Here is a 27,438-nt window from a genome sequence, read left to right as displayed (position 1 = left end):
AGCACTCAACACTAAATGACATCAACACGAGTGGAGGGTGCTCCATGCCTCTCGGGATCAAACTGCTATGCTGTCTACTAAAATTCTTTTTATGATAGGATTGTAATTAGCTTTACAGGCTCTGTTACCCTTCTAACTAATTAGGAACTTTAGATGGATAAAAACATGATTAATATTTAGGTTCTACATGTCTCTTGCAGAAGAAGCCTATTACCAATCGAGTGACACCTCCACAAACTTAAATTAAATAATGGCTCCCATAGAGGATTTAGAGCCACTGACAGAATGGCAAGTGATTTAAGTAACAAAGCTGAGGAACCAATGATGGATCATGGTTTTTCACCCACTCTGTTACAGCCTGTAATAGAACAAATGATCATTTTTCAGCTTAATTGAATATGGTCGCCCCATTTATGCACAAAAAAGACAAAGCTATATAATTTGCTTCATTAAAATGCATTTTTATGTCATCTCAAAGATTAAAAGAATTGCTGCTGTTGATAGGGAAGATTAGAAAAATAAAATTTATCATGCAAGCAGAAGTTGGAAATGAGGTGTATCTTGGCATTCATGCTGCTTATATTTGTGCAAAAAAAAAAAAAGTCCTCAGAGCTAAAGTGCAAAAAGCATCCATGCTGTGACAGTAATCAGAGTTCCTTAAGCAAGAACTATGTCACTATACCAATTTGAAAAAGCATTTTGTCATTTTCCGGTGCAGCAGCTATCAGTCTGTATTAAATAAGCCACAGACAAGATGTCAGGCAGGACCACAAGCAATTCCAGTGACAATAGACAAAGCTACTTTCTTCTTTCTTTTCTTTTTTTTTTTTTTTTTTTGGTATAACCATTAGAAAATTGTAACACTAGTTAAAAACATGTCTCTCTGAACATTAAAAACAAAGCTCTGAGCTAGAGGAATGTGCTGTAATTCAAAACAGCCTTTATTATAATGGGCCTCACAGAGATGGCAAATAGCCCTTCGCTAATCCAGACTCATATCCAGGCAGTTGCATCCTCTACAAGCCAGTTAAGGAGTCAATTTCCTTTCTTCAAATTTCTAGCTGTTTATACGTTCTCTCTGAGAGGCCAGACTACAGAAACGTTACTTCCCAAATAATTTTTGTCCTTTGCTGTTTGGCAAAAATGGATCTATTCCCTTCCATGTCTCTAATGGGACCAAGGACGCAATTTGGTTTCGCATTTCTACATGGAGCCCCATTTATCTCCATAGAATCAGCACTGCTCTGGCAACAGATCTTTATCAACCACTGCTGCAGCACCATGGGGGTGGGGGGGGCTCACAAATTTTTGTTCAAACTACAAAGAAAAAAAAAAGTAGGTACTCATTGTGGAGTGAGATCCACATCCATTTTCCGAATAAATTGCTCTACCTTTTCTCATCCATTCTCATTTCACATATGGCTTAATCCTGCCAGGCAGTGAGCATCCTTCACTCACTGTTTTCACTAGGAGCGGATGCGCAGCACGTGACAGTGTTGTGGCTCCTATGCAGCATAAAAACAACCAACCCCGTTTATTGCCCAAAATTCCTTTGGAGAGCTGTTCCAGACAAAAGCCACCACTCCAGAAACATCGAAACTAAACAGGAGTGAGCTATGCACGGCAACAAGCTCCCAGGCAGCATTACTGTACTGCATGTATCCATGGTAATACATGATTATTAACCACGAGAGCTCCAGGCCCAGATTTTTAAAGGCATTTAGGTGCTGCTGCGCTCAGCACTCAGGAACCTAAATCCCCTTTGAAAATGAGCTTTAGGCTCCTCAATCAGTTAGGTATTGCAATGCCGAACGCAATACCTAATACTTGCAAAAATCTGTGCAACAAAGCCTTCATTAATAAGTTAATAAATTAAACAACTGTTGGAGGATGCAATGTGAAGTGATAGGTTATTTTAGTCAAAGAGTTTGTATCAGCAGAAGGTGATGTGGCAGAACCCTTTTCTCCACACAGTTTACCCCAGTGAACTCCAGCTACATGAATCATCAGCAGATAATGAGGTTTATCATAGGAAGGCAGAGAATGAAGCCACTGACAACGTGGGAGAGGTGGTTTCATCTTTCAGTGAATGAAACAAGGAAGCTCCCTGGAAACAGGTGATGCTAAGGAAAATGATACAGAAAGCAAGTGTAATGTCCCCACTGACTCTGCCGCCTGTGGGGTATAATGTGCCTTTAAACCTGGAAGACAGGCAATTTTCTTTTCTAAACACAATGGCTCACTCACTGCCTTACCTGAGCCTAAAGTATTGTGTCTCCTGCTGATGACTCAATGAGAACTAACTAAACATGTCAGTTTAACTATCTGATTCCACAGAACAATGATTTGACAAGGAAGGAGCTGACAATTTTGGGTGCTGTTTCTTCTTCAGTCTCACACTCATTCTCAAGATGTCATGGTTGCACTTGGCATGGTATCTCTTCCCCTTGGAAGCCACTCCCATCACACTACTGTCATGTCCCTGAGAGGTCTTTGATGGGTAGTCCCTGATGCATATGGAAATACTTCCTATTTATTTAACCCAATCTCTGAAGATGTCTACCTTTCATCATTAAACCAGCATCTTATTTCAATGGCAATTTCTAAGCTAGTGTGAACCATATGGCAAATCTTCTGCAGCTCAGTACAGAAAGGGCTGCTGCAAACATGATTTCTTGCCACTAGGTGGAAGATTAGAGAGCATGAAGCCTTCAGAATCTCCTCTTACTAGTCATAATTTTTTCAATTAAAATCCATTAGGAAATGTCAGAAGGCAAAAGAAGATAAACTAGCACATGGCACAAAACACAGAATCTGCCCTTGTCTCTCTCTTCCCCCTTCCCTTCTAAATTCTGTTCAACTGCAGATTTTCCTAATTTTGTACCCAAGTGTGACAGTTGTTGGCAGCTGATCTGAAGTTTTGGTTTCAATCATCCTGAACCTGCCTGACAGAAACCTTCTGCAGCTGGAGCTTAGCCCCCAGGATTTTCCTTATTTAATCTGAGCTGTCAGCCTCCATATTTCTCACCAGTATTGGGCCACTGTATTTTGTTTATAGATTGAAACGATGGAAAAAAAAATTCCTACCCTGGGTCAGTCTAAGCAGTTCAACTGCATTCTCCTCCTCACACTCCTCACAAATGCTCAAAGCCTGCAATCTTAAAAGGCTGAAGTTTTTGAAAGAATGAGACAAGCATTCAACTCCCACTGAAATTCAATGGAAATCTGCATACCTAACTCCCAGTGGTGATTTCTAACCTGGATTTCCTTACTGACTAACAGTATGTCATCACAATGCTCCCGCTTCTTTAAGGTGTGAGGGATCTCTTTAAATTAGTGTGATCCATCTATGGCACACCTATAGATACTGAGCTGGGTGACATCTTTGTCTCAGATCGAGCTTTAGGTCCTCAACTCCAGGCTATGGCTTTACCTTGCCCATTCGTTCTATATGACAATTTTAAGATAACGCCTTTCCTTTCCATCCACACAGCTAAAACTCTCACCCAGACTCATCTCGTGTCTTGATTACTGCAACATCCTTTTGTCTGGCCCTGTCTTTTGACAGCCGGGTGACTGAAGACAGAACTGTCCACCAGCTGATGATACACTGAGATGGGAGACACATCCACCATGACAGAAAAAGTGAGGCAGAGAGACTAAATACAAGTACACCAAAAAGAGACAATGAGGGCATGGAATACAGGGAAAGATCACTACCCATGGCTTCAGAGAGAAAGTGTCCTCCATTCCTCAGTGACATTTCAGAATAGATGATTACTCAAGCTGCAGTAGTCTCCTGCACTTCTACACAGCATGTCATGTGAGAGGTAGCCAGCATCTTCTAAACTGAGAAGTGAAGAAACCCCATGCCCAGGATGCAGGATAAAACTATTCCTGACGAAGTATGGTATGGGCCCCAGTAGGAGTAGCAGAGAGAGATCTATCAATGTTCCAGTACTGTCTGGCCAAGTTGGAGGGGCCAATATGACCTGGCTCTGTCATCATCTTTTTCTTTGTTTAACAACCACTAGTAGGATAAATGGATAGTGGTTTCTGAATTGTGCGTACTTGTGTCACAGGAAGTGGACAGATGGACAACTCCACATAGGACAATGGTAACCACTTTTGGTAAATACTGATCTGGACTAGATTGGAATTAATTAGCAAAAAAAGAAAGGCTACATATACCCTATTGTCAATTATCAGAATTGACTATGCTAGCCCGAAATAATAGTACGTGCTTCTACAGCCCATTTCTTATGTAAAGCACTTTATTGTGACTCATTGCTTGTATTACAACAGCACTGAAAGGCCAGCACCAGGTCTAGGCCCCACAAACATCAAATTACTTAAGTCTTCTAATATCCCTGAGAGGTAGATAAATACATTTCTTGTTTCACCGAGAGGGAAACCTTGCCAAAGCAGTGAAGTGACACCCCAATAAATCAGTGGGAAACTCAGGAAAAGAACCCAGAACTCTACTCAGTCCTGTACTCTGTGCAGAACACAATGCTTCCTCCTTAACAATCACAGGTTTTAAACCTACAAAAAATATTTGGCCCAACATTTAAATTTTCTCTATTTACTGTAATAATAATAATAATTAATAATAGCAGAACTTTTATAAAACACATGGTTAACAGAAATATTTCCGGTAAGTTTCTATTTTAAAAATTACATGGCAAAGTTTTGCAAGCCAGTAAAGAACTTTGCACAACATCTGCAACCCCAGACATTGGTGACTTTAGGCCCCAGCCATTCATGTACTGTTCTAGAGAATGTGAAGGGGAAGTGAAACTGACTAGAAATAAAACAGAGGCCAGTTAGTAGCTTTACTTATTATATTTCTTTCAACTTGGATAATAAAAACCGCGACAACTAAAGTAGATTATTAAAACTAAGAGCCTTCTAAAATCTAACACCATATTAATAACTGATATGGATGATTTTAAAAAGGTTAATGTTTCTCTAAATTCCAGCATTTGGAAATTAAGAAAATGTACAAACCAAGCAATGGAGAATGTATAAGTAAAATGTTTGATACAAAAACTCCTTTTAATATAAATTAGGACACAAAAATATACTTGTACTTAACACAGAAACTCTAACCATGACCACTAAAGACGGATGGTTACACTGCACATAGGTAGGAACCTACCAAATTTGTGGTCCATTTTGGTCAACTTCAGAGGCATAGGATTTTAAAAATCATAAATTTCATAATTTCATATATTTAAATCTGAAATTTCATGGTGGTGTAATTGTACAAATTCTGACTCAATTTGAGAAACACTGGTCTCCCCTGTGTAATCTGAATAGCATAGGGTAAAACCACATAAAAGACCAGATTTGACTGGAGGAGACCAGATTTCACGCTCCGTGATGCATTTCTCATGGCCGTGAATTTGATAGAGCCTTCTTCATAGGGTACTAGACAGCAGTATTACAGTCTTGCTGCTGTTATTAACTCCAAAGAACTTACCAGAACTACAATGCTCCCTACACTCTCCATTTCTTACACACACAGTTATATATCAGTTAAATACTGGAAAGCCAATCACAGATATAGCTGGTGCTAATGCTGGAACTCAATCTGCTAAAACAGTTCCTTTCAGAGAAGAGCAGAGATGAAAAAGGGCATTGGATTTAGAATAGATTCCAGAAGCAGACTGAAAAAAGGTTGTCACTGTAGTGGAGAGAGCAATACTATTTAATGGGGAGAGGCCAATGGAAAGAAGGTTGCGGAGCCCATCCTGCATATTATTTCTCATTGTTTCTATTTCTTCTTTTCCGGCATCACAGAATTTCTACCTGAGTCTCGGTCATCTAGTCTTTGTTTCAACTGCGATACCATGGAGCTTCACAACTAATGTTTCTATAACACAGAATATGTATTATATACACATACGCTGAACTGACTCCAGCTCTGTTGCTAAGAAACTACACAGTTTTTTTGGCTCTCTTCATTTATAAAATAACCACTTTGCCTATGGGAGAACAAATGCAATCTCTCAAGCCCTCTTGTGTCTTGCTCTCGTTTTTAAATGAACACAGAAAGATGACAGAGAACGCTAGAAAGAGTAAGTGAGCTCCATTTTTTGGACACCCTTGAAAATGAGATGGAAAACACAGTTTTAACAATCAACTGTTAATAGTATTTATTAATCTTTCAAGCAGCAGATTTTCCCCCTTGGCAACGATGAAAAATGTCACTGTGTGTGTGTCTCTCTCTCTGCATTAAAAACCTCTCTTGATTTAAAAAGACTATACAGAACACCAATAATTTAGCTTATAGCAGAGTTAGATTTGGAGTTTAAAGGTTAGCTTCCTGCCTCCATGCACAAATAACTCTCTCAACAGTGGCATCCGGCCAATATAAATATGTTGTATTATTTTTTTAGGGATCAGCAATATGGTAAGTGTTTAATAGATACAAGTATTCTGCATGAGGCAGAGAGATGATGAATCAAGAAACATATGGCAGTTAAAACAAAACAAAACAAAATAATGATATTGTTAAGAAAAGGCCAGCTTATCTGGCAGCTGTAGAAAGATCAAGATTAGCAAAGGCAGTAAAGTCACCCATTTTGAAGCCAAGGTCACTGACAGGATTTATAGATTTATCCCTGAAGACAGCCTCTGCTGAACATGAAATGCTGAATTTTTATTTTTATTTTTTTCATTTTTCTCCCTCCTCATCCTCCTTTGCACCATCTCATTTGCTGGAGACTTAAAATTCATTCTGGCAGCTGATTAAACACTGGAATCTTTCTGCAAACTAAACGAAAAATTGATTGCCCTACACAAACTTTTCTGCACGTATAATTGATTTTTAATTCACTGTCTCGTTTCCAAAAGGACTTGACAAACTCTGTGCTGTATACGCAATATTGATCTCTTTAAAGAAGGGCTTGGCTCAAAGGCTGAGGCAAGTTAATCATAACCAAAAAGATTTATGTCTTTTGTATAAAACCTGTCTTTAAACTTGGTCAAGCTCACCTGAATTCTGTGTCTTGTGTTATACAATTCACTGTTTTCACAACTTTTGCATACTTAACACCTCCTAAAAAATGAAACTGCATTGAACAAATAGATTAAAATACTTCATTCAAATACTAGCTATCTGTTGTGAGAGAGATTCGGTCTTTCATTAGCTACTCTCTTACTATGATGAACTGTTTTCTAGGAGACTTTTACATTGGTCCTTAGAATTCTACAATGCATCCCTATTCTTATTCTCAAAGTAGGATGGGAGGAAGGGAGGTCTTTTTAAGGTGGCTTTGGTCTTGCACCATTTTGTAGATTGATATTACTGACCAGTGATGGCTCCTATTTCCAAGTTCAGTTTTCAATATATTTCCAATTGTTGCTGATTAAAATACATTTGGAAAGTGGCAGCATTTAGATAATGTGGTTCAAATACGAAGTCCAGGAACAGTACAGCTAACAGGTACTCTCACTCCACCATGAAGTAATTATGTTTACTTTTCTGTGGATACAAAATTTAAAACAAACACTGACTTACTTATCTTTTACCATTTCAAGTCCACTCAATCACTCAAATGCAGACCTGCAATGCTAGCCTCATTTTCAAAGATCCCCTGATTTCTTCCCCCCCTCTCCTCCTCCCTTCTGTTGCGGGGACTGTACTTCGATTTTGCTATGAATTACATTTTCTATGGCTGCCACACAAACAGTAAATAAAATTCATGGTATTTTTGCCCCAGTAAGCAGCTCTATCTTCCAGCACATCTGAGACGCCTGGCTTCAAAGGAATGAACAATGAAACCAATATTTTCTTGAGTAGCTATTACAAAAAGGGCTGATTTGGTGGCATTTGGAGATGATCCTAGGCAAAGAAGTCAGACAAAGAAGTGTGTGTTTTGTGTAAGTAATTATTCAACCAACCACCCTGGTTCACTGGATTGCAAATATTCACAAATATGTTAGGAAATTAGCTTGCCATGTCTTGTCATTTTTGGAAGAAGGATTTTCACTTGTATTTGTGACAAATGAGCTTTAAATGGAAGCTAGGTGTGGATATTTTAAAATTTATGAAGTTGTAAAACTACGTACATGGCCAATTAAGGATTATCACCGGCAAAGGTTGACTATCTTTGGCTATAAATTTAAGTGATTATTTGAATCTAGGTTTACCTCAACTACACTACATCAAAAGCAGTGTAAAATATTTAAAGGGCAGCATATTTTATGATGAAAGCTACAGTTATCAAGCATGTCAGAGTGTGTCATCAGCAGAAACATGTGTGATGCATAGTGAGTAACAAAACCTTCACCTTGAGCAACACCTGGCATTTTCCATCCTTAGAATTCAGCATTTTAAGGCGGCAAAGGGTGAAATGCACAGCAAATACTGCAAAGCTGCAGTTCAACCCCATTTCTCTGAACCTTGCAAGGAAAACTCAAGCCCTGAATTTTAAAGAGAATTCAATTAGCATCACCTGTGTTCTTTATAATCAACATCTGAATGCTAATTAACAGTCCAGTGCCATGCAACAAGAGCACCCCCTGTGCAATAAACCGCAAGCAGCGAACTCTGCCTTTAGCTAGCATGCATAAACAAACGGAATTAATAACTATATGAGTGTGGACGGGTGACTTAATCTGTTTCGATTAGATGCAGCTTGGCCTGGGGCCTTTGTGTTATTTAAAACGTGTTCATCATGTTTAATTAAAAACCTAATAAATTAGCAGTTCTTTTGGTCTGATTTGTATTTCTCTCTTTAGTAAGCCCTGTGGATTTTGGTGGCTCCTGTCAAAGGAAAACAGCACACTCAAAATAAAGGCTAGGAATCTAAATGTAAATCTGTTAAAGATGCTTACCCAAAAAACATCCAGCATTTACTGACTACACTCCACACCCATCCCAACATACAGGACAGAACTGACTCAAATGTCATATTTCTGGTTCAATAAATGAAGCAAAAAATAAATGCCATCTCCTTTGCAGACAGTAACTACTTGAAACTTTTTGGTTTGAACTAGAAATGTGAAAACAAAGTGGTGCCGGGATCTGGATCAGGCATAGGTTTGAGTTCAGACTGGCAGTGAAATCACAAGAGCTGCTCTCAACAGATTTTGGTCCAAGATGGTGGAAATCTCATGAGATCAGTTCTTGTGAAAAATTTCCACAGCATCCAAACTGTAAAACGCGCCTCCAGTCTGGGTTTTCAGTCTGATCTGGACTCAATGACCATGAGAGGGGTTGTCTGAAGAGAGTTGAAACTGCAATTTCCCTCCACTCTCTTCATTAATTTTTTTTTTAAATTCACTAGGATTTGAGTTAAAGGTTCTGGTCCCACGCTAGTCCCAACCCAGCAAAATTAGCATTGCTTATTCCTGAACACTTTCTAGAGAGGATTCTACTTGGAGCCACTGTATTTTGGCTCCCTGTTTTCAGGGGTATGCAACTAAAGCCACTGCCGGAGATTTATGTTGCCAGGTGTAGCATCTACACTTATAAACAGGAAACAGGAAACAGCTGCTGTTAAGGCTTCTGATAGATGTAACAGTAAAATAGTTTATTCAGTCACTTTTATAAGGCAGAATGGAAAACTGTGGTTTTGACAGCATGACTATTAATTTACATGTTGGAAAAGAGAATTAAAAATAGTCATCGTTTTAGAAACAACACGGTAAACAAGAAAACCTTTATCTTCCTATTTACAGAGCCTTCCACTTAATTCAATCACTGGTCAATTTTATCCTCCATTTAATTTGATCTAAACCTCTGTAACCACATCATCTGCAGTAAAAATAACACAACTTCCTTTATTTTAATCAATTATAATCGCAGTAGGCAGCTCTTACTGGTAATTCAGTCACTGACTACAAAAAGCTGTCATTTAATGAGGCAGGCTGAAACTCTGGACAAGGAACTGCCCACAGAAGAGCTGAAAGTTAGCTCCAACACAAAGATGTGTTATTCAGACAGCATCACTAACATGGTAAGTGTTACCATGTGCTACGGGAAGCTGCACTACTCATCCTATGAGGCTCATGCTGATAACAAGATCAACTGCTTACGCCAACCAGCATGACAGAAATGGACTTAATTCAACCCCACGACCCTTACTCAAGCAAAACTCCCACGGACTTCAGTGTGAGTTTTGCTTCAGGGAGGAATAAAGACTGCAGGTTTGTACTCAGTACATTCTAGCCCCTGGGGCATGTTGATTACATTTCTATTCTGGTTTCCTTCGTTGCCCAGGTGGGCATAGAGAGAGGTTCACTGTCATGTACTTGTGAAGGATCTGACGAGAGGTGGCCGGAAAACAACAATTCTGTTTTGCACCGGAGTTTGAGGTTCTGAAATTTGTTTCGTTCTGCCCCGCAACAAGAATGAGACCTTTCGAAATAGTTCATGAAAAATGGAACAGTCAACAGCCCAGTGGGTTGGGCAATGACCTGGCTGTGGGAGATGCAGGATCAGGAGACTTGTGGGAGACTTGTCCCTGCCCTGGATCAGGCAGAGCAGGGACTTGACCCCAGGTCTCCACATCCCAGCTCAGGCCTACTGGCTATTCTAGGCTGGGTCTTCCTGCACTCGAGAAACCTTCCTGATAACATTTTCATTGAAACCTATAAATTTCCACGAAAAGTTTCTGTTTTAAGTGACATTTTCCAACAAAAAAAGTTTCACTGAAAAAAAAGTCCCTGATCGGTTCTAGGTGTGACCTACATTCTGTGGGAATGAACCCTTCCCTACTCTAGCAAAACCAAGCGTAGCACGGGGTTTCCTTCTTCTCATACAAAGTGCCCAAGGATCTGGCGCAGATGCTTTAATCTGGAGCTTTCTGCAAGCAGTCCACCAGAGACAAACACTCACTGAAGTTGGGAAGGTGGAGTTTAACTCTCTATAAATAAAAGAACAGTTTGATCTCTGTCTCTGCCAAGGCTGGATCCCGGCCAAATGTTTCTGGAAACTTGGATGGAATAGAACAAGAGCAAATATGATAAAATGAGCTGAGACGGACAGTGATTTATAGATTTAATGATCGTTATTCTGTATTCATACTGTTCGCTGTTTTGGAGTAATGTTTCCCTTTTCAATAAACCTTGCCGTTTTTCTTATTTGCAAGGCTCCACTCTCCCATCATTTAACACTGACTGCTGATCGAAACCCTAAGCTGCAGCAACAATGGCACTTGCGACATACTGCAGTTCACGGGGAGAACACCAACGGGGGAGTGGAAGAGGGAGGGAAAGAGATCTTTTTCTAAATAGGAAAGCAGCACACAGCTAATCATTCTATGGAACACGTGTGTGTGGGAAGAGCAGGACAGTACAAATGCAGAAAACAGGGGAGCAGAACTTCAGAAGTATTTACATGGTCACTTTAAAAAAAAATGCCATGTTATGACAAGATCATCCCACACCTTAATAGGAATCTGTGTTCTAATCTTTTTACTCCTTGTTCTCTACTTCCTCCCCTCCTTTGATTGCCCATGGATCTTCTTTCACCCCATGGCTTCAGGCATTCCCTTTACCACAAAGGGCTTTTGTTTGATTTCAGAATACGCCTGCTTTAATCTCAGATTTATCTAGCCTAGACCTAATCTACCTCTGGCAAAAAGGTTTACATGGGGAGAGAGCAAGTGTGCACATAATTCACTGAAATAACTCTCTGCAAGACTCTCAGAGCAACTGGAGCTTAAAAATCTCTCTCCAGCCATTGTCTGAATAATTCAAAAATGTTAAGAGACTAAGAAAATTTCACCCGTAATAATTAATCTGGTCTCTTTTATGACATTGGTGCCAGGTTAATTAGTAATTCGATTAACAAGACTACACACTACCCACTGCAAGATTTTTTTAAAAACAATTTACTCCATTTAACAAATTAACAAGTGTAAATATTCACCACAAAAACAGGTTTTTCTGGCTCAAATCCATTTCAGCTATGCTATCTCTCACTTTTTGTGTGTCAGACCCAGATTTTTCTTTATGTAGATGCTTAGTAATAATCATGGATATTTATCTCAATGACACTAATATAACATATTAGAAGTTGTGTGCCTTAGAAACTGCAACCAAATCTTCAGTTGTTTGAAGATAAATATGTTTTACAATTATAAAATATCAAAACTGAACTTCCTGTTTTAATGAAAGATGCAGTTCAATTCTTAGCTAGAAAAATGTAGCACTTACCTCTTCCAAAGGAAGCCCATCATACCTGTCCAGTTTGTTAAAGGGCCATTGTCATATCAGAAATCGCATTTTAAAACCACGCTTTTCCTCAGACGTGTCTTTATCATCATCGAGTAAAGAAAAAATGTTACTGATCTGATCTATTTTACCTTGTTTATATTGTGTACTCTCAGCATCTCTCTCAACTTGATGAAAAAAGATCAGTCAGTTTCACTTTTGTCATAGTCAAGAGTATCTTGCACTAGCACTATGCGGCAAAGTTTGGCAAACAGCAAGGGGTTGCAATTCTGTAGTGTCTGCAGTCCAAACACTGCAAGGGAATGCTGAATTTAAACAACTGTTTATTACACAACAGCTGAACTCTCAAATCTATATAAAGAGTTAGCCAATTTTAAAACCTGACATTTTAATTCTAATTTATTTTCATTTACAACCAACACAAAAAGGCATCTATCCCAAGCTGTAGGGTCCTTGAAAACACAATCAAATATAAAACCAAAACCCAGTAGTAACCTCTTAATGGCAGTAACAATTTTACAGCAATGGAAATATGAAGAGAAGCATCCCAGATTCCCTAATGACCTATCAAACAGCATCCCCCTCTTGAAAAATTCTGTGCAAAGACAGGCCTTGCATCATGCCCTGATGCCAACAAATTTAGGCTATTTTTGACCAAATAAGGGTGTGAGATCAAGGGCCATTACCTTGATAGCAGTTCCCTCTCTTTTATACCAAAGGAGCTCTATCAAGGGCTTTCTTGATCTCAACTTGAGCCAATATGGCTCAGGAAGATAGGCTGTCTCTCCACTAGGCAGTCAGGTGCAACTATAGGTCAGTATCAACACATAAAACTCCACCCAGAACCCACAAGCAACTAGTACAGATCACAAGCCTCAACCTCAAATTGTGGGAGATAAAGATGGGTCCATGACAGGAGCACAATTTTATGCCCCCACCTGTGATTCCATCTCATCCCAAACACAAAATCTAGTGTAAGACCCGCCAGTAACCTATGGGATAGTCCCACAGTCAACACGGTGGCCATAAAGTACCATAGTCACAGAAAATATGCCAGCTAAATAATGTTAAAGTCACTGACCCGAAGCCCACAGTTCAGAGGAATCCCAGGCAGCTCATGAAGGAGTTCTGCACTGCAGCAGAGCTATCCTACTCTCATGTTAGTCTGGGAATTAGATACTCTGGGTATTCAATCCAATTTGGGGACTGGGAGATGTCCTCAAGCTTTCGGACAGATGTAAAAGGCACAGACATACCAGCTTCCAGACAATCCCTGTCCAGTTCATGGGATGATGACTTTCCAGACAGCAACAACTGTGTCATCTTATTTTGGCAATTCACATGAAGGTGGCAGCCCCAATCCTTTAAATAAATCCTACTCAGCTGGAACATTCTTGACCACTGAGCATGCATGAGTCACATTAATTGAAGAATGGGATTCTCACTCTCTGACACTCCAGCCTTCTGAGAGAGGCAGGCAAAACCAGTGAAAATGAAACCAAACATCCTGGGCCCTGTTTGTGCCTCCTCCTACTGGAACTGCTAACCAAGGAGCCCAACCAGTCGGAGGAAGATACTGGTTAGCAGCAGGACCAACAGCCTGAGGGCTCTAGTGTTGCTCATCTCCTCCATGGAATCCTCTCATGTACCCTTTCAAAAGACATACTTCTGGGAAATTATTTTTCCTTGGACTAAAGAGGCTCTAGCCACTGATACACATTTGGAAAAGAGCAGAAAAACTTTACTCCATGCAACAGGTTACTATCCCACCCCCTCAAACAAGAACTCTGAGCAGAAGAAAGCGGTAAGTAACTGGGACTCCATGGCAGAAGAGAATAAATCATTCCTCACCACTTCATCTTCAGTCCAACACTTCTCAATAAGTTTGGGCACAGGCTTCTTCACCAAGCGCTGCAGGGCTTTTCCAGCATCGTAGTTACTTTCATGTAGCTGAATAATAAAAACGGAAAATTATATCAACAAACAGAAGTACAGGTGGAACAACAGTAAGGGGCGGGGATAAGAATGAGGCTTGCTGAACTTACTGTATCTACAGTAGAAATAAATAAGAGAAATTTGCAAAACCTGGAGGATAAGCTCAGTTTTCTTTAGGAGGATAGAAAACATTAAAATAAAATAGGCAGTCTTGCCTTCTACTTTCTGAAGTCTCTTGTAAATTTTCCCTTTAGCATTTTTAATACTTCTAACATGAAACATTCCAAGGAAAATAAAAAGGCACCAAAACAACCGTTCTTCAGAGGGGTTGTATCTTATGCTGTAATATCTTATTCATATTACCTAATCAAATGGAACAGCTCATATTTTGGAGGTAACAAGTGCTTTGAGGAGAGAGAGAGAGTGAAGTTTACTCCTTCAAAAAATTGTGCTCATTTTTATTGCACAGATGAGAACAAGGTAAAGTAGGGAGAAGCAAAATAACACCTAGTGGCGACAGCTGCAGGAATACATATAAGGAACTTGGGATCATTAACCTGACAGTGCTCTCTCAACAATGCATGACCCTGCTGTGTGCTGGGGCTACGTTCCACTATCAATAAATACAGCTGGTTAAGGCAGATGGTTGGTAGAAACAAAAGTTATAACAAGAGAATGTTGAAAAAATGCCCACTTTCAACAGAGAGTTTAAGGAATAAAGCTCTGATACTCAATCCTCAACAAGGACTGTATTTGGAAGTTGACACAAATATATAATGTGCTATATGCAAGTGAATTTAGATTTTGGAACATGGAGACTAATCAGGAGCCTGTTTTATGTCTTCGGGGAAAAATGTACCAAAAGGAAAAGAGAGGTATTCCCAAGGACAACAGTAAACCAATTATCTCCAGTCCTACAGAAGAGAGGGAAGTGATGTGTGGAGACTACAGGTATGTCTACACTGAATACACTACAGCAGCTGTGCCGCTGTAGCACTTCAGTGAGGACACATTACAGTGGGGAGGGATTCTCCCACCGCTGTAGCTAGTCCACCTCCCTGAGAAATGGTAGCTAGGGGCTTATCTATACTTGAAACACTACAGCAGCACAGCACTGCTGTAGCTCTTCAGTGTAGACACTACCTACATTGACAGCAGTTCTCCTCTCATCTGCATAGATAACCAATCTCCACAAGAGGTGGCAGCTAGGTTGACAGAAGAGCTCTTACATGGACCCAGTGCTGTCTACACTAGGGATTAGGCTGGCATAGCTAAATCTCTCATGAGAGTGGATTTTTCACACCCACCTGAGAGATGTAGCTATGCTGCTGCAAGTTTGCAGTGTAGACTAGCCCTTACAGATGCAAGCATTAGTTCTCTTGCATAAGTAGCTGGATTAGTAGCAATAGACACACCAAAACTAGCAGCCAAAGGAGAAGGGGGTGGGGAAGGTTATTTAATCACACAGTTACTAGCAGGAACTAACTACAGAAGCTTTCAGGTTTATTTTTATAGCAGCAGAGGGCATCAGCTCTCTGAACTCTCATTACCCAGCATATCCCACAAGCAAAGGCCTCTCCATTTCCACTCCATAATCTCAACGCCACTGCCCTTTCCCCAAGCATCCCAGTATCACTCCACCCATGTCCAATCATCTTTCAGAGATGACCTCTCTACAATTACTTCAGTCCCAAGACTGCCAACAGAAAGAAGCCAACCTGGTATTAACTGTGACAATGCCTTTCTTGAGGACGCTAGGTTCTACACTGAGACCAAAGCACAATTATATAGCTTACCAAACAGTCCTGAAGTGGTAGCTCCTTTGACAGCATCAGCCTGGGTTATAACTGAACTGTGATTTTACAGGGTAAAACCTGAGTTTTCCTAGGTCAGACTGTGCCATTGATTTTGAGGCAAAGAGGAGTTCAGTGTCCAAAAAAGAAAGAAAAACCCCAAAACCAGACACACGGAAAGCCAACAGTGGCATGGTACAGCTCCTGAGGATACCTCAGCTATTCATCTCTCTCCCACCCAATCCACAGATATGAAACATATAAAGAATTTCTCCAGGTATTTTAAAAGTGATCTCTAATGAGGAATAATGTGTCAAATAATTAGGTGGGTGGGGTGAGAGGTGAACCCCCCCCCAACCTACCAAAGAGGCAAAAATATGAGCTCTTCAGTGGGACTGTAATATTTGCAGTTCATAGGATTATTTTGCTAGCTATTATATCCTACTACTCTAGCCAGCCATATCAAATAATGTGTTTCTCTTTCTGAATTAATCCATTTTATTCTTATATTTTTATCAGTATTAATTCCTTTGAATTTAGGATGTGTTGAGGCATATGACATGTGTTTCCTAATAATTATACATAAAATAAGTTTTGCTGAAATGCAAGACGCCTACCAGCCTGTATCCGGTAAAATCCACTAAACAGCTAAAAGTGTAATCAGGTAAGAGTAATTCAGCATAAAAGCTGGCAACCTTTGGTACAAACAGGAATGGGCCTTGAACTTTGAGGAACCAAAGGGAGGAACTATTCACAACATTGAGCAGGTTTATCCGGAGTCTGCAACCTGTTGGTAACCGCAGGGTATACCACAAACCTGGAAGTCACCAAGAGAGCCTAGGTTGGCAGTTTTTGGAGTGAGATAATCCTTATTAATATATAGAGTGCTATAATCCACTAACATACAGGATAAGGGTATCCATAAATTTCTTAGGGTACAGAAATAAGATTTGAGTATAATACGTTGGGCCCGAATTACATACTGTCAGGATCCTATAAAATATCTTGTAAGGATATCATAGGGAGCTCTTTTAGTCTTTAGCTCTTTCTTTTCTTTGTCCTCCTATATTCTTTTTATCTACCAATCATTCTATCTGCTATCACGTTTTTGGCTCAGCTTGTGCAGTATAGAAGAACTACTCAACATTCCTAACTACTGGGTAAGCCAGAACCATCGTGTTATTGTGCATGCCAGGAGTGAGGCTGGTCCTTCACCTCCTATTACCAGGTCCTCAAGGAAGGGCATGAGTATGTTAATGTACTTATAATAGGAATATTACCACCAGGAATCTTCTGGTTGGATGCGATCAGTGGTGAACCATAACAACTAACCCATAACACTCAGGTCAACGTATGAGCTAATGTTCACTGAAAGCCAGATCTGGATAGCTCCCACAATCGTTATGTTCTTTATAACAGTTCTTGGGCACTGAAGTTACAGAAGGAATAAACTTAAGGTGTTCAGATGGCATTTCCTGTTACTAAGCTGGCATTTATAGCTAAGTATTCCACCCTTACATGTATCCTCACTGACCTGGGACACCGTCACATCTAGATATTGACCGAATAGAAAAACCTGACATAAAAGAGCCAGCATGGGTCCAGAACTTTGGTAAGTTTTCAATTTACAAAGCAGAATGTTTAAAACCTATTAAGGCTGTGGCAAAAGTCAGCAACAGCTGGGAAACTGAAATCAAAGGTTGAAACTTGATATATGGCTCATGCAGCTGTGAAAAGAAAGCACATCTGTGGGATTTGGGGACAAAACATCAGTCTTCACTTTGAGTTCCAGGCTTTTGTCAAATTGGCCCAGCCTTCCAAGTTTTAAATAGTTTTTGGGTGTGTGTGTGTATTGCTCTTTTAAAAAACAAGTTTGCATTTTAAACTGCACCACAGAAGGATGTCGAATCATACAGGATAAACAGTACCCGTTTCACCTGAGCCATTATGGTCTATTGAGTAAGTTTTTGAAGTTCTTCACGCAGCGCACAGTCAACCTGTGGGACTCCTTGCCTGAGGAGGTTGTGAAGGCTTGGACTATAACAGGGTTTAAAAGAGAACTAGATAAATTCATGGAGGTTGAGTCCATTAATGGCTATTAGCCAGGATGGGTAAGGAACGGTGTCCCTAGCCTGTCTGTCTGTCAGAGGGTGGAGATGGATGGCAGGAGAGAGATCACTTGACATTGCCTGTTAGGTTCACTCCCTCTGGGCCACCTAGCATTGGCCACTGTTGGCAGACAGGATACTGGGCTGGATGGACCTTTGGTCTCACCCAGTATGGCTGTTCTTATGTTCTTTATGTCACTTCTATATCATCTTCATGAAAAGATAAATTTTAGATAACACACCTGAGTAAGAAACCTTCCCAGGTTTTGTATTACTGTCTCAGTTTTCAGGTCATAAAACCCACAGAATGAAGTGACAGTCTAGAAAGATCAATCCAATAGTGGCACAAACACACCAACCACCAGTCTGTTTTAGTAAAGGAGAAAAAATTGCTGCACATGAACTGCAGCCAGTTTAAAAAAAAAGTCACAATATCTTGGCTAGCTTATTTTGGCTGCTAGTCCATTGTTAACTTTGGTTTTTATACCTGAGCTGCTGAGTTACACAAGTCAGCTACATTTTTCAAAATGGATTATCTAAAACTAAGCATCTACAGCCATATCTCAACAAGCAGCCTGAGTTCTGGAAAAGCTGAGCACTGGCAACTAGCACTGAAGTGGTGAGTACTCGGCATCTCTGAAAATCTATAGCCATTCCGGACCAGATTGTGAACCCTAACTCATAAAGCGATAGCGAACATTTGCTCACATGGTCACACTAATGTCAATAGAATTACTCAGGTGAGTTAATGCTAAGCAGTGTGCAAAATGGATCCACTATCTGGGCTTTATTTAGATACCTAAACATAGATTTAGATAACATATTTTAAAATATTGGATTTTGGAACATGAAGACTGACCAGGAGCCTGCTTTGTGTCTTTTAAAAAAATGTACCAGAAGGAGAAGAGAGATATTCCCAAGGACAACAGTAAACCAATTACCTCCAAAACAAAGGCACATTACTAAGAATATCATTTTTCTTTCTCATGCTGCAACAGCTAATTGAGACTTAACACTTGTTTGAGGATGACTTGGAAATTATTTTACAAAACCTCCTGAACTGCTCTGATTGCTCCCAGCAGTCAGGATAAGAGGACATTCCTACGTCATGGACCGCAGTTGGTGTAAAACAGCTTAACTCCTCCGAAATCATCAGCTGAGGATCTGCCCCCACAAGTTTCAAAACTGAAGGGTAAAAGTTTTAAACTTCTCTTGGAAAAATGAACTCTGCTTAGTTATTTGCTCCTCTTTGCCTAGCTAGTGGGACATTTGAGATATAACTATTACTACTCTGTTAAGAGTTTTAAGTTGCCTGTAAAAATAAAAGGTCACTGCTGGTCAAAGACCTCTGGTATGTCACATAGAATGAATTTTTAGAACAGTATTTGGAAATCTCTCTCTAATTAGTTGTATGATGGAAGTGTTACCACCAGCATAAGTTACAGTATGGAGAAGAATGCTCTGATTAAAAAAGCTTTTGGGTACATCATGGAAATAAAGAAAGGAAATTCTAGGCTGAATTTTCTCATGGTTTATTTTCAGCCCGCTCTATGGCACATATGGTAAGGTTAAAGGAAAATGCTCTTCACCACAACTGCAACAGACAGTGGCACACATATTCACAGAATTACTGCAGAAAACAATGCCTCAAACTCCAACATCACCTCCTTCAACAGATGCCTCATCTCTGCAAGCTACCAACATGAACACATCAATACCGCTTTCGCATTGTTGTAAGTCAGGGAGATGCATTACCCGAGATTGCTTAATAGAAAACACTGCTTTTAAATGCACTTCTACAGGAAGAAATCCCAGTGTACAAGAGAGCATTGGCTTGTAAATCTGCCTCTGTTGCCCACATCAATGACAGCTCCCATGACTCTGCTTCCATGCAAGTGAAACAACGATCTGAGTCCATCTTTCTTAAGCCACAAATCAAGCAATATGACTAGAACACCAGACCTGCTGTGCCTAAACCCTGCCAAACAGCACCGCTGACTTAACTGTTTTTATCACTTTTGTTTCCTAAGCTTTCCAGAGCATGCAATGCCCACTTAGAAGCCTGAAAACAACATTTTTGTCTTTTCCATTGGGCACACATTGATTTTCTTTCTTGCCTGCACTCCAGCACAGGGAATAGGCATGAATGAAAGTAGCAAGGGCTAGTTATTTGTTGCTACAGACAGTCTGTACCTGGTTTCCGAGCATGTTACAAAACTAAGCATGACCTTTTCTCTTTAAAAAAACTGTAGTGATTAAAATGGCAAGGGTTCCCTACCACCCCCTGCTGTGTTCTGCCCAAACCTCCTCGTGACTCCTGGACGGAATCTCTCTCTTGCCTGAAGGAACTCAGCAAATTTTCATTCTCTCTTTAAAATAACTCAATTAGTGACAGAAGAATAACCAGAGAAGACCAGCAGCAATGCGCTCTGCTAACAGGCAGCCATCCCAGTTGTAAAAGCACAGAATAGTTAACAGACCAACATACTAGTCCAGAATACTCTAGGGTAGAGGATCAAAATTAACTTTGCACCAAGCTGCCATACCAACGACAATCTCAAGACCCACAATGTGGAAGTGGGGGAGACAGGGGTGCAATAAGAATTTTGCTAAGGAGGGGGCCTACGTTCCGGCCTGGCCGCCCCATGTTTGAGTGGTGTTGCAACCTAGTATACCAGGTTGCAAATTACTCAAATTTGATCTGGATGTTCCTCCATCACATACATCCCAGCAAGGAAGAGTTGAGCCATTAGACCAGGTCAGGGCAAGGCTGGGGTTTGGGCCCCTGAGCCCACCCACTCCTTGTGCCCCTGGGGGAAGGGAGAAAAGTCAGGTCAATCAGACAAACATGACCACAGATACCATTTTACACTCTCCTGAGAAAATTGGCCATCTAATGGAACAAACGCCTTGATTAGAGCTGGGAGCAAGATTATTAACCAGAAAGAAAAATATATTTGTATATAATTGCCAGAGTTAAATCCACTTTCCTCAGTGCGACTGATGGATCATTCTCTGCTTATTACTTTCAGTAATTTAATATATATAAGCACTTTATTGGCAAGCTACTTGAATATATAAATATTAGCTAATGATGACTGCCTACAGTTTAATTAACTTCTGGTTGCACTTTTCAAGGTATTGCTAGAAACACTAAATTACTTTCCCCACGTCCCCCTACCCACAGCTGTCATGTAAAGAATAATTGTTTTGAGCACAAATCCTGCTGCCTAAATAATTCTGAGACCTCAGCAATCTTATGCTTACACACGGTATACAACGAAGGGAACAGACAAGAATGTACATGCACTTTATAATGCAGAAGTTATCTTTTCTATAGAAAAGCACTGGACTTTAATTTAAAGAAAAATTCCAAATGTGCACACGTCCGAGCATCTCATTTATATTACAACAGTCATTAAACATCTCTGGATCTCAGGCAAAACTTATTAGCATAAACTCTGCACATTACCACAAGGTTTCAAGTTTCTATTCCAGCTTCTCATCTGAGTTGCCATTTTCTGTCTGCGTGATATTGCAAATAAATTTTCCTTTTGGCATGGCTCAGCTGTCAGGCACCTCTGTTCTGTAATGAATCCATGAATTACATTTCACCGCTCTGACATCTCTGGTCTCACACATCAAAATATTGTTCTTCAATTGTAATTTATAACTTAATTTAAATGTCCCTTTTACTGTGACCTTTTTAGATCAGAATGGCATTACATCTGGCAGCTCCTACTTCAGCAAGGCATCCTTTTGCAATTACAGTCATTATGATCCCTGTCGAAAAGCCTATCTGAGTAAGGCTGCATTCATACTACAATGTTAAATAAGTGGAGTCCATTAAAACCATCGTTATATTTCAGAGCTGTTTGGTTTGGTTTTTGGGTTGTTTTTTTTTGGGGGGGGTGGGGGGGAAGAGAGATATTGCTAGTACAATGTAGCACGATATTGCAAAACTAACTTGAAATCTACCCAGAACAGTCAAATAAAAGCAGCAGTGATTTTTCAAATAACACAAACTATGTCCATCGCTGTAGGGAGACAGCGTTTTCTAGTGGTAAAAGAACAGTACTGGAATCCAGGAATTCCTGAGTTCACGTGTCTGCTCTTCTACTGACTCATTTGGTGGCCTTGGGCAAGTGCCATCACTCTTCTGTGCCTCAGTTTTCACATCTGTAAAGTGAAGACTGGCCTATCTATATTTGACAGTAAGTAAATACCACCCCTGTTACTTCACAATGGTGTTTTAAGCCTTGATTAATATTAATAAACCAATCTGAAAACATGAAGTACGGTATATGCTAAGTATTACCATCTCTCCAATCCAATGTACTTTTTACATCTTTCACTATGTTCCTCACGGGGAACAAGATTTTTTTTCCTATTAGAGCACAGAAAACATTCTACATAAAGTCCCTATTTCAGCCCCAGCTCCATATTTCTCTCTCGGGCTTGGTCTATACCTAAAACTTAGGTCAACTTAGCTACATCACTCAGGGGTGTGAAAGATGCACATCCCTAAGAGACGTAAGTAAGCAGACCTAAACCCTGGTATGGACACCACTAGGTCAATAGAAGAATTCTTCTATCGACCTAGCTACTTTCTGCCCTGGGGTGGATTTACTACAGCGATGAACAACCCCCTTCTGTTGCTGTAGCAAATGTCTATTCTACAGCACTGCAGTAGTGTAGCTGCAGCAGTACGACTGTAGCGCAGACAACCTCAGACAAGCATCATTCTCCTTGTGTGGATGGAGGGTGCATGAGGAATTACAGAAGAATCTATGCCTCATTTCAATAGAAGTGTATTGCTAGTTTCTTTGATCAAAAGGTCCTTTAAAAGCAGTAGAATTCAGGGATGTGGTGTTGAGTGATGAAGGGACCACTAGGCTGCTAAATTGGGCTGTTGGTCTTGGATGAAAAATAAATGTTTGTATGAGTTTGGATGTCTTTTGCTGCAGTGGACAATGATCAAGACTCAGGGTTATCCCTGAAAAACTGCCACATGTTTAAGACGGCAATGGTCAAGAAAACAGGAAACAGCAGATACGGAGCAATGAAAGAGACAAGAGAAACACTGTTACACTGTGAGGTAAAGCCTTTTGGTGACGCCTCTTCTATTCTAAGGGCCTAATTTAATGCTAAACCCAATTCAGATGGCGTCCCCTGGTCACATGACAAACATTCCAGTCTGATGCAGTCTCTCTTCAGGAGTTGTATCTGGAAATATCAACCCCATAAAATACCAATCATCTGTCAATATGCTGCAGTAAAATGGAATTTTTCTCCGCCACAAACACGCAGAACACACACAATGGTGAATATACTTTATATGACACAACAATGAAATATGCATTTTAAATTTGCAGCTTTATTCATGGTGCTTTACTCACAGGTGCTGAAGTGTGTTTTCACTAACTGTATCTGGCACTGAACTAAGACTTGTGCCCAAGGATACCATGTTCCTTAATGCCAGGGCTCTCTTCCACTCCTTGAAATCTTAACTCTTCTCCATCTGCTGCAAATACACCAGAAAGCCTGGCCTGGATAACAGACTGCCTTCTCTAATGCAGACACCAATACCACTACATGGGACTCCCTCTAATGCCTGAGGACAACCGCACCTTATAAACCAACCCAGCACCAAACCCTCCCAATACAAAAAGACTGCACATGGAAAGACTTGTTTTGCCAACACAGGCAGCAGGTTTATAACAAATACAAGGAATTTCTTCTTCATGCAGCACACACTCAACTTGTGGAACTCCTTGCCTGAGGGAGGTTGTGAAGGCTAGAACTATAACAGCGTTCAAAAGAGAACTGGATAAATTCATGGTGGTTAAGTCCATTAATGGCTATTAGCCAGGATAGGTAAGGAATGGTGCCCCTAACCTCTGTTTGTCAGAGGGTGGTGATGGACAGCAGAAGAGAGATCACTTGATCATTGCCTGTTAGTGTCCATCCCACTGGGGCACCTGGCACTGGCCACTGTCGGTAGACAGGATACTGGGCTAGATGGACCTTTGGTCTGAACTGGTACAGCCGTTCTTATGTTATGTTCAACATGCCTGTCTTTCTAGCTGGTATGTCCTAATTCATAAGGTCCTTATGAGCTGCTTGACAGGCCAACAGAACTCAAGATGTATAGAAAAATGCTCAACAGGTGACCAGAGACATCGCTTCCCAAGAAGCTCAAAGGAAAACTGAACCAGATCTATTTCCTTAAATCTCTAGTTTCTGGTACTTGTAGAAGCTTGAAAATATAATCTCCCTCTCCCACTCTTTGGCACAGATCTCACCACTTCTGTCCCCATTTCTTATCTATTTAATGTTTCTACATAGCTCCAATCACCATAATAATCTAAATGTTAGCGATACAGATGACACAATGGATGCCCTGGTTATACACTATTTCCTATGCACTACAACTGGGACAACCATTCATCAGGAACAAGCACAACTCTAGAAACTTAAGTTAATCGCAAAGGCAGAACAGCAGGGGGAAGTGACACTGTAGAGAGGTTTTATGGTTCTTTGGTATGACATACCCAGGGCCGGCTCTAGCCATTTCGCCGCCCTAAGCACGGCGGCACACCGCGGGGGGGCGCTCTGCCGCTTGCTGGTCCCGCGGCTCCGGTGGACCTGCTGCAGGCGTCCCTGCCGAGGGTCCGCTGGTCCCTCGGTTCCAGTGGACCTCCCGCAGGCGTGCCTGCGGAAGCTCCATCGGAGCCAGCGGACCAGCAGACTCTCCGCAGGCACGCCTGCGGGAGGTCCACCGGAGCTGCCTGCCGCCGTCCCGGCAACCGGAAGAGCGCCCCCGCAGCATACCGCCCCAAGCACGCGCTTGGTGTGCTGGGGCCTGGAGCCAGCCCTGTACATACCAAATAACTGTTGTCACTGGGCAAGCTGAATAGTGCTGGGGAAGGTTCTTGCAACAGATATTCACACATTTGATATATACTAAAAATATTTACAAAGTAATTTAAAGTTGGGTCACATTTTACAGCTGTAAACAGGCCTTTTAAACTAGTTGTTCAACAGTTTAGCTGAATTTGTGAAAATTATCTTACAAATAAATCCAGCAGCACATAAATGTTTTTTCAAGAGCAAGAATAGGAATGAATGAAGATTCAAAGTGACAAAACTGTGCCTTAGTTTTAACTGCGTGCCCAGGCAGATAGTGATTGCCCCTGGGGTGTTATGCTACCTTATTTGAATCCTGAGACTAACCGCTGATGAAGAACCATCCAAAAGGAAAACTAGTAATCATAATAAATGCTAATATATATTTAAATAGTTGTCTTAGGCTTTCAACCTTGTCTGTAGTTAATGGACAAGAAAATCTAGGCTAAGGGCAAGTTAAAACAGACAGTAATTTGTCTGGGTGACATCTTACTTCTAACAGAATTTCCCTACGTTGATATTACACTGTCACATTTGTCACTTACAATGACATATTGCCATGTAATATTGTGTTACAGAAATGCTGAACAATCCTACTCATAAAAGGAACCAGCCCATGTTAGTATGTAATCATTCCATCTTGTACACTGGTGCATGGAGGGAGGTGTAATAACTATAGGTACATTACTCCTCAACTACAAAAAGGAAAAAATAGGGAACTGCTGGCTTTTAGCCTCCTCAAATAAAAACAACACGCATGTCAAATGACAAAAGCCTTGAGATTCACTGTTGAAGGCAGAGGATATGTTTTCCATTTTAAAATTTCCTTCTACTGTTCTGCCATCTTATATTTCTGGCTGCCACCCACATCTGTTATTGTCCCAATGCTGCAAATCCTTATAAAATCTGAGTTTTTAACGCAGGGGGCAAATTCCTACCTCCCACTGAGGAGGCTGAGCTGTGGATAGGAACATACCCGCATAAGGCAGCAAGCAGCATTTCTGAAGGAAAAAGCAGAGAGGGAAAACATGCACTGCCGCGCTTCAAATAATCTGGTCTTCCAAAAACAACTGCTGCCTTGACACATGCCCTGAACTGGGACAGCTCAGAAACCTCAAACTGAATTTTGTCAGGGCCTTACTTAAGAGAAGAGAGACAATAAGGACAGATGGGTAAATTAACCATTTCCTGTCCTGGAATCTGAGAATGGTGCCCTTAAAAGCTCTGTACAATGATATTAAGGTCAGTGGGAGAAGGATGAGAAAAGGGACGTTGGCTGAAGCAAGTGCATTTTCTTTCTTTTTTTGTATAAATCTGAAGTGCAGAAAGGAGTTTTCAACTAGTTAAAAATTAACCAGCCATCACTATGTGAAGAATCTACTCAGAAATTCACATTCACGTTCTCTCTCACTCTCTCACACACACACACACAGCAGGGCTTTCTAGCATTAGAAATTATATTCATGTTCAGTATTCACCATACTGAGATTTTTCCATGGATTGGCAGATCTGGGACACCAGCTTCCTAACCACAGAGCAGGGAGGCATTTCTGTGCAGATGTTTTAAGCCTCTTGCTCAGCCGTTTTTCTTCTCTGAAAACAATGCAGCAGCATTAAGAGGCTCCCTTCCTTGATAGTGCTGTGGAGCTGGCAAGCTCAGCAGATGCATTTGCAATTTATCCTCTCAGACATTTTAAAATCTGTTTTTCCTGCTTTCAGAGACCAAAATTCTGTCTAGAAAGATGGTGTATTCCACAATGCTACTCAATCTCCAGCCAAAATGTACCTTGTAAAAGGACCTACGCAGTTTCCTAATGGGGAGCAAAGCTGTAGGCACTCACCTCAGGCAACCTCATGAACAGTGGCTCTCATTTCTTCGGAGAGGGTGAACTTAATAGAAGATTTGCTATTTATCAAGTAGCCATTAATGAGGCAAACAGAGAAGTGAACAGACTCGCTTTTAGGGTGCATGCCACAAGTGGTTTAATTTAATTAACTTTCTTTACTTTCGTGCAGTTATGCCTGCTGGGTTCAACTACAGGACTCGATCCTGTAAGGTGCTAAACACCCTCAACTGCTGTTCAATTTATTGGGGAGTTGAGAGCACTCAGCACCTAGCAGCATCAGGGCCAAAAGCAAAATTAAAATAGGAAATACTACTCAAGGTTCTGTTCTTTGATAGGATAACGAGCCTTGTGGATAAGGGAGAAGCGGTGGATGTGATATACCTAGACTTTAGTAAGGCATTTGATACAGTTTCACATGATATTCTTATAGATAAGCTAGGAAAGTACAATTTAGATGGGGCTACTATAAGGTGGGTGCATAACTGGCTGGATAACCGTACTCAGAGAGTAGTTGTTAATGGCTCCCAATCCTGCTGGAAAGGTATAACAAGTGGGGTTCCGCAGGGGTCTGTTTTGGGACCGGTTCTGTTCAATATCTTCATCAACGATTTAGATGTTGGCATAGAAAGTACGCTTATTAAGTTTGCGGACGAT

At 40.7% G+C, this 27,438-nt stretch overlaps 1 protein-coding gene across 7 annotated transcripts in view; it reads right to left on the bottom strand.

The window, feature by feature from the left end:
- RERE (arginine-glutamic acid dipeptide repeats) overlaps positions 1-27,438 on the bottom strand; it is a 402,767-nt gene that overhangs the window by 96,149 nt on the left and 279,180 nt on the right. For all 7 annotated transcript variants that reach the window (XM_030538001.1, XM_030538000.1, XM_030538003.1 and 4 more), the window contains one exon: positions 14,044-14,142. In XM_030538001.1, coding sequence (XP_030393861.1) covers positions 14,044-14,142 — 99 coding nt within the window. The remainder of the gene's footprint in view (positions 1-14,043; positions 14,143-27,438) is intronic.

Source organism: Gopherus evgoodei, chromosome 18 (assembly GCF_007399415.2).
Source record: "Gopherus evgoodei ecotype Sinaloan lineage chromosome 18, rGopEvg1_v1.p, whole genome shotgun sequence".
NCBI classification, from domain to species: domain Eukaryota; kingdom Metazoa; phylum Chordata; order Testudines; family Testudinidae; genus Gopherus; species Gopherus evgoodei.
This window is presented reverse-complemented; position numbering and strand designations above follow the sequence as displayed.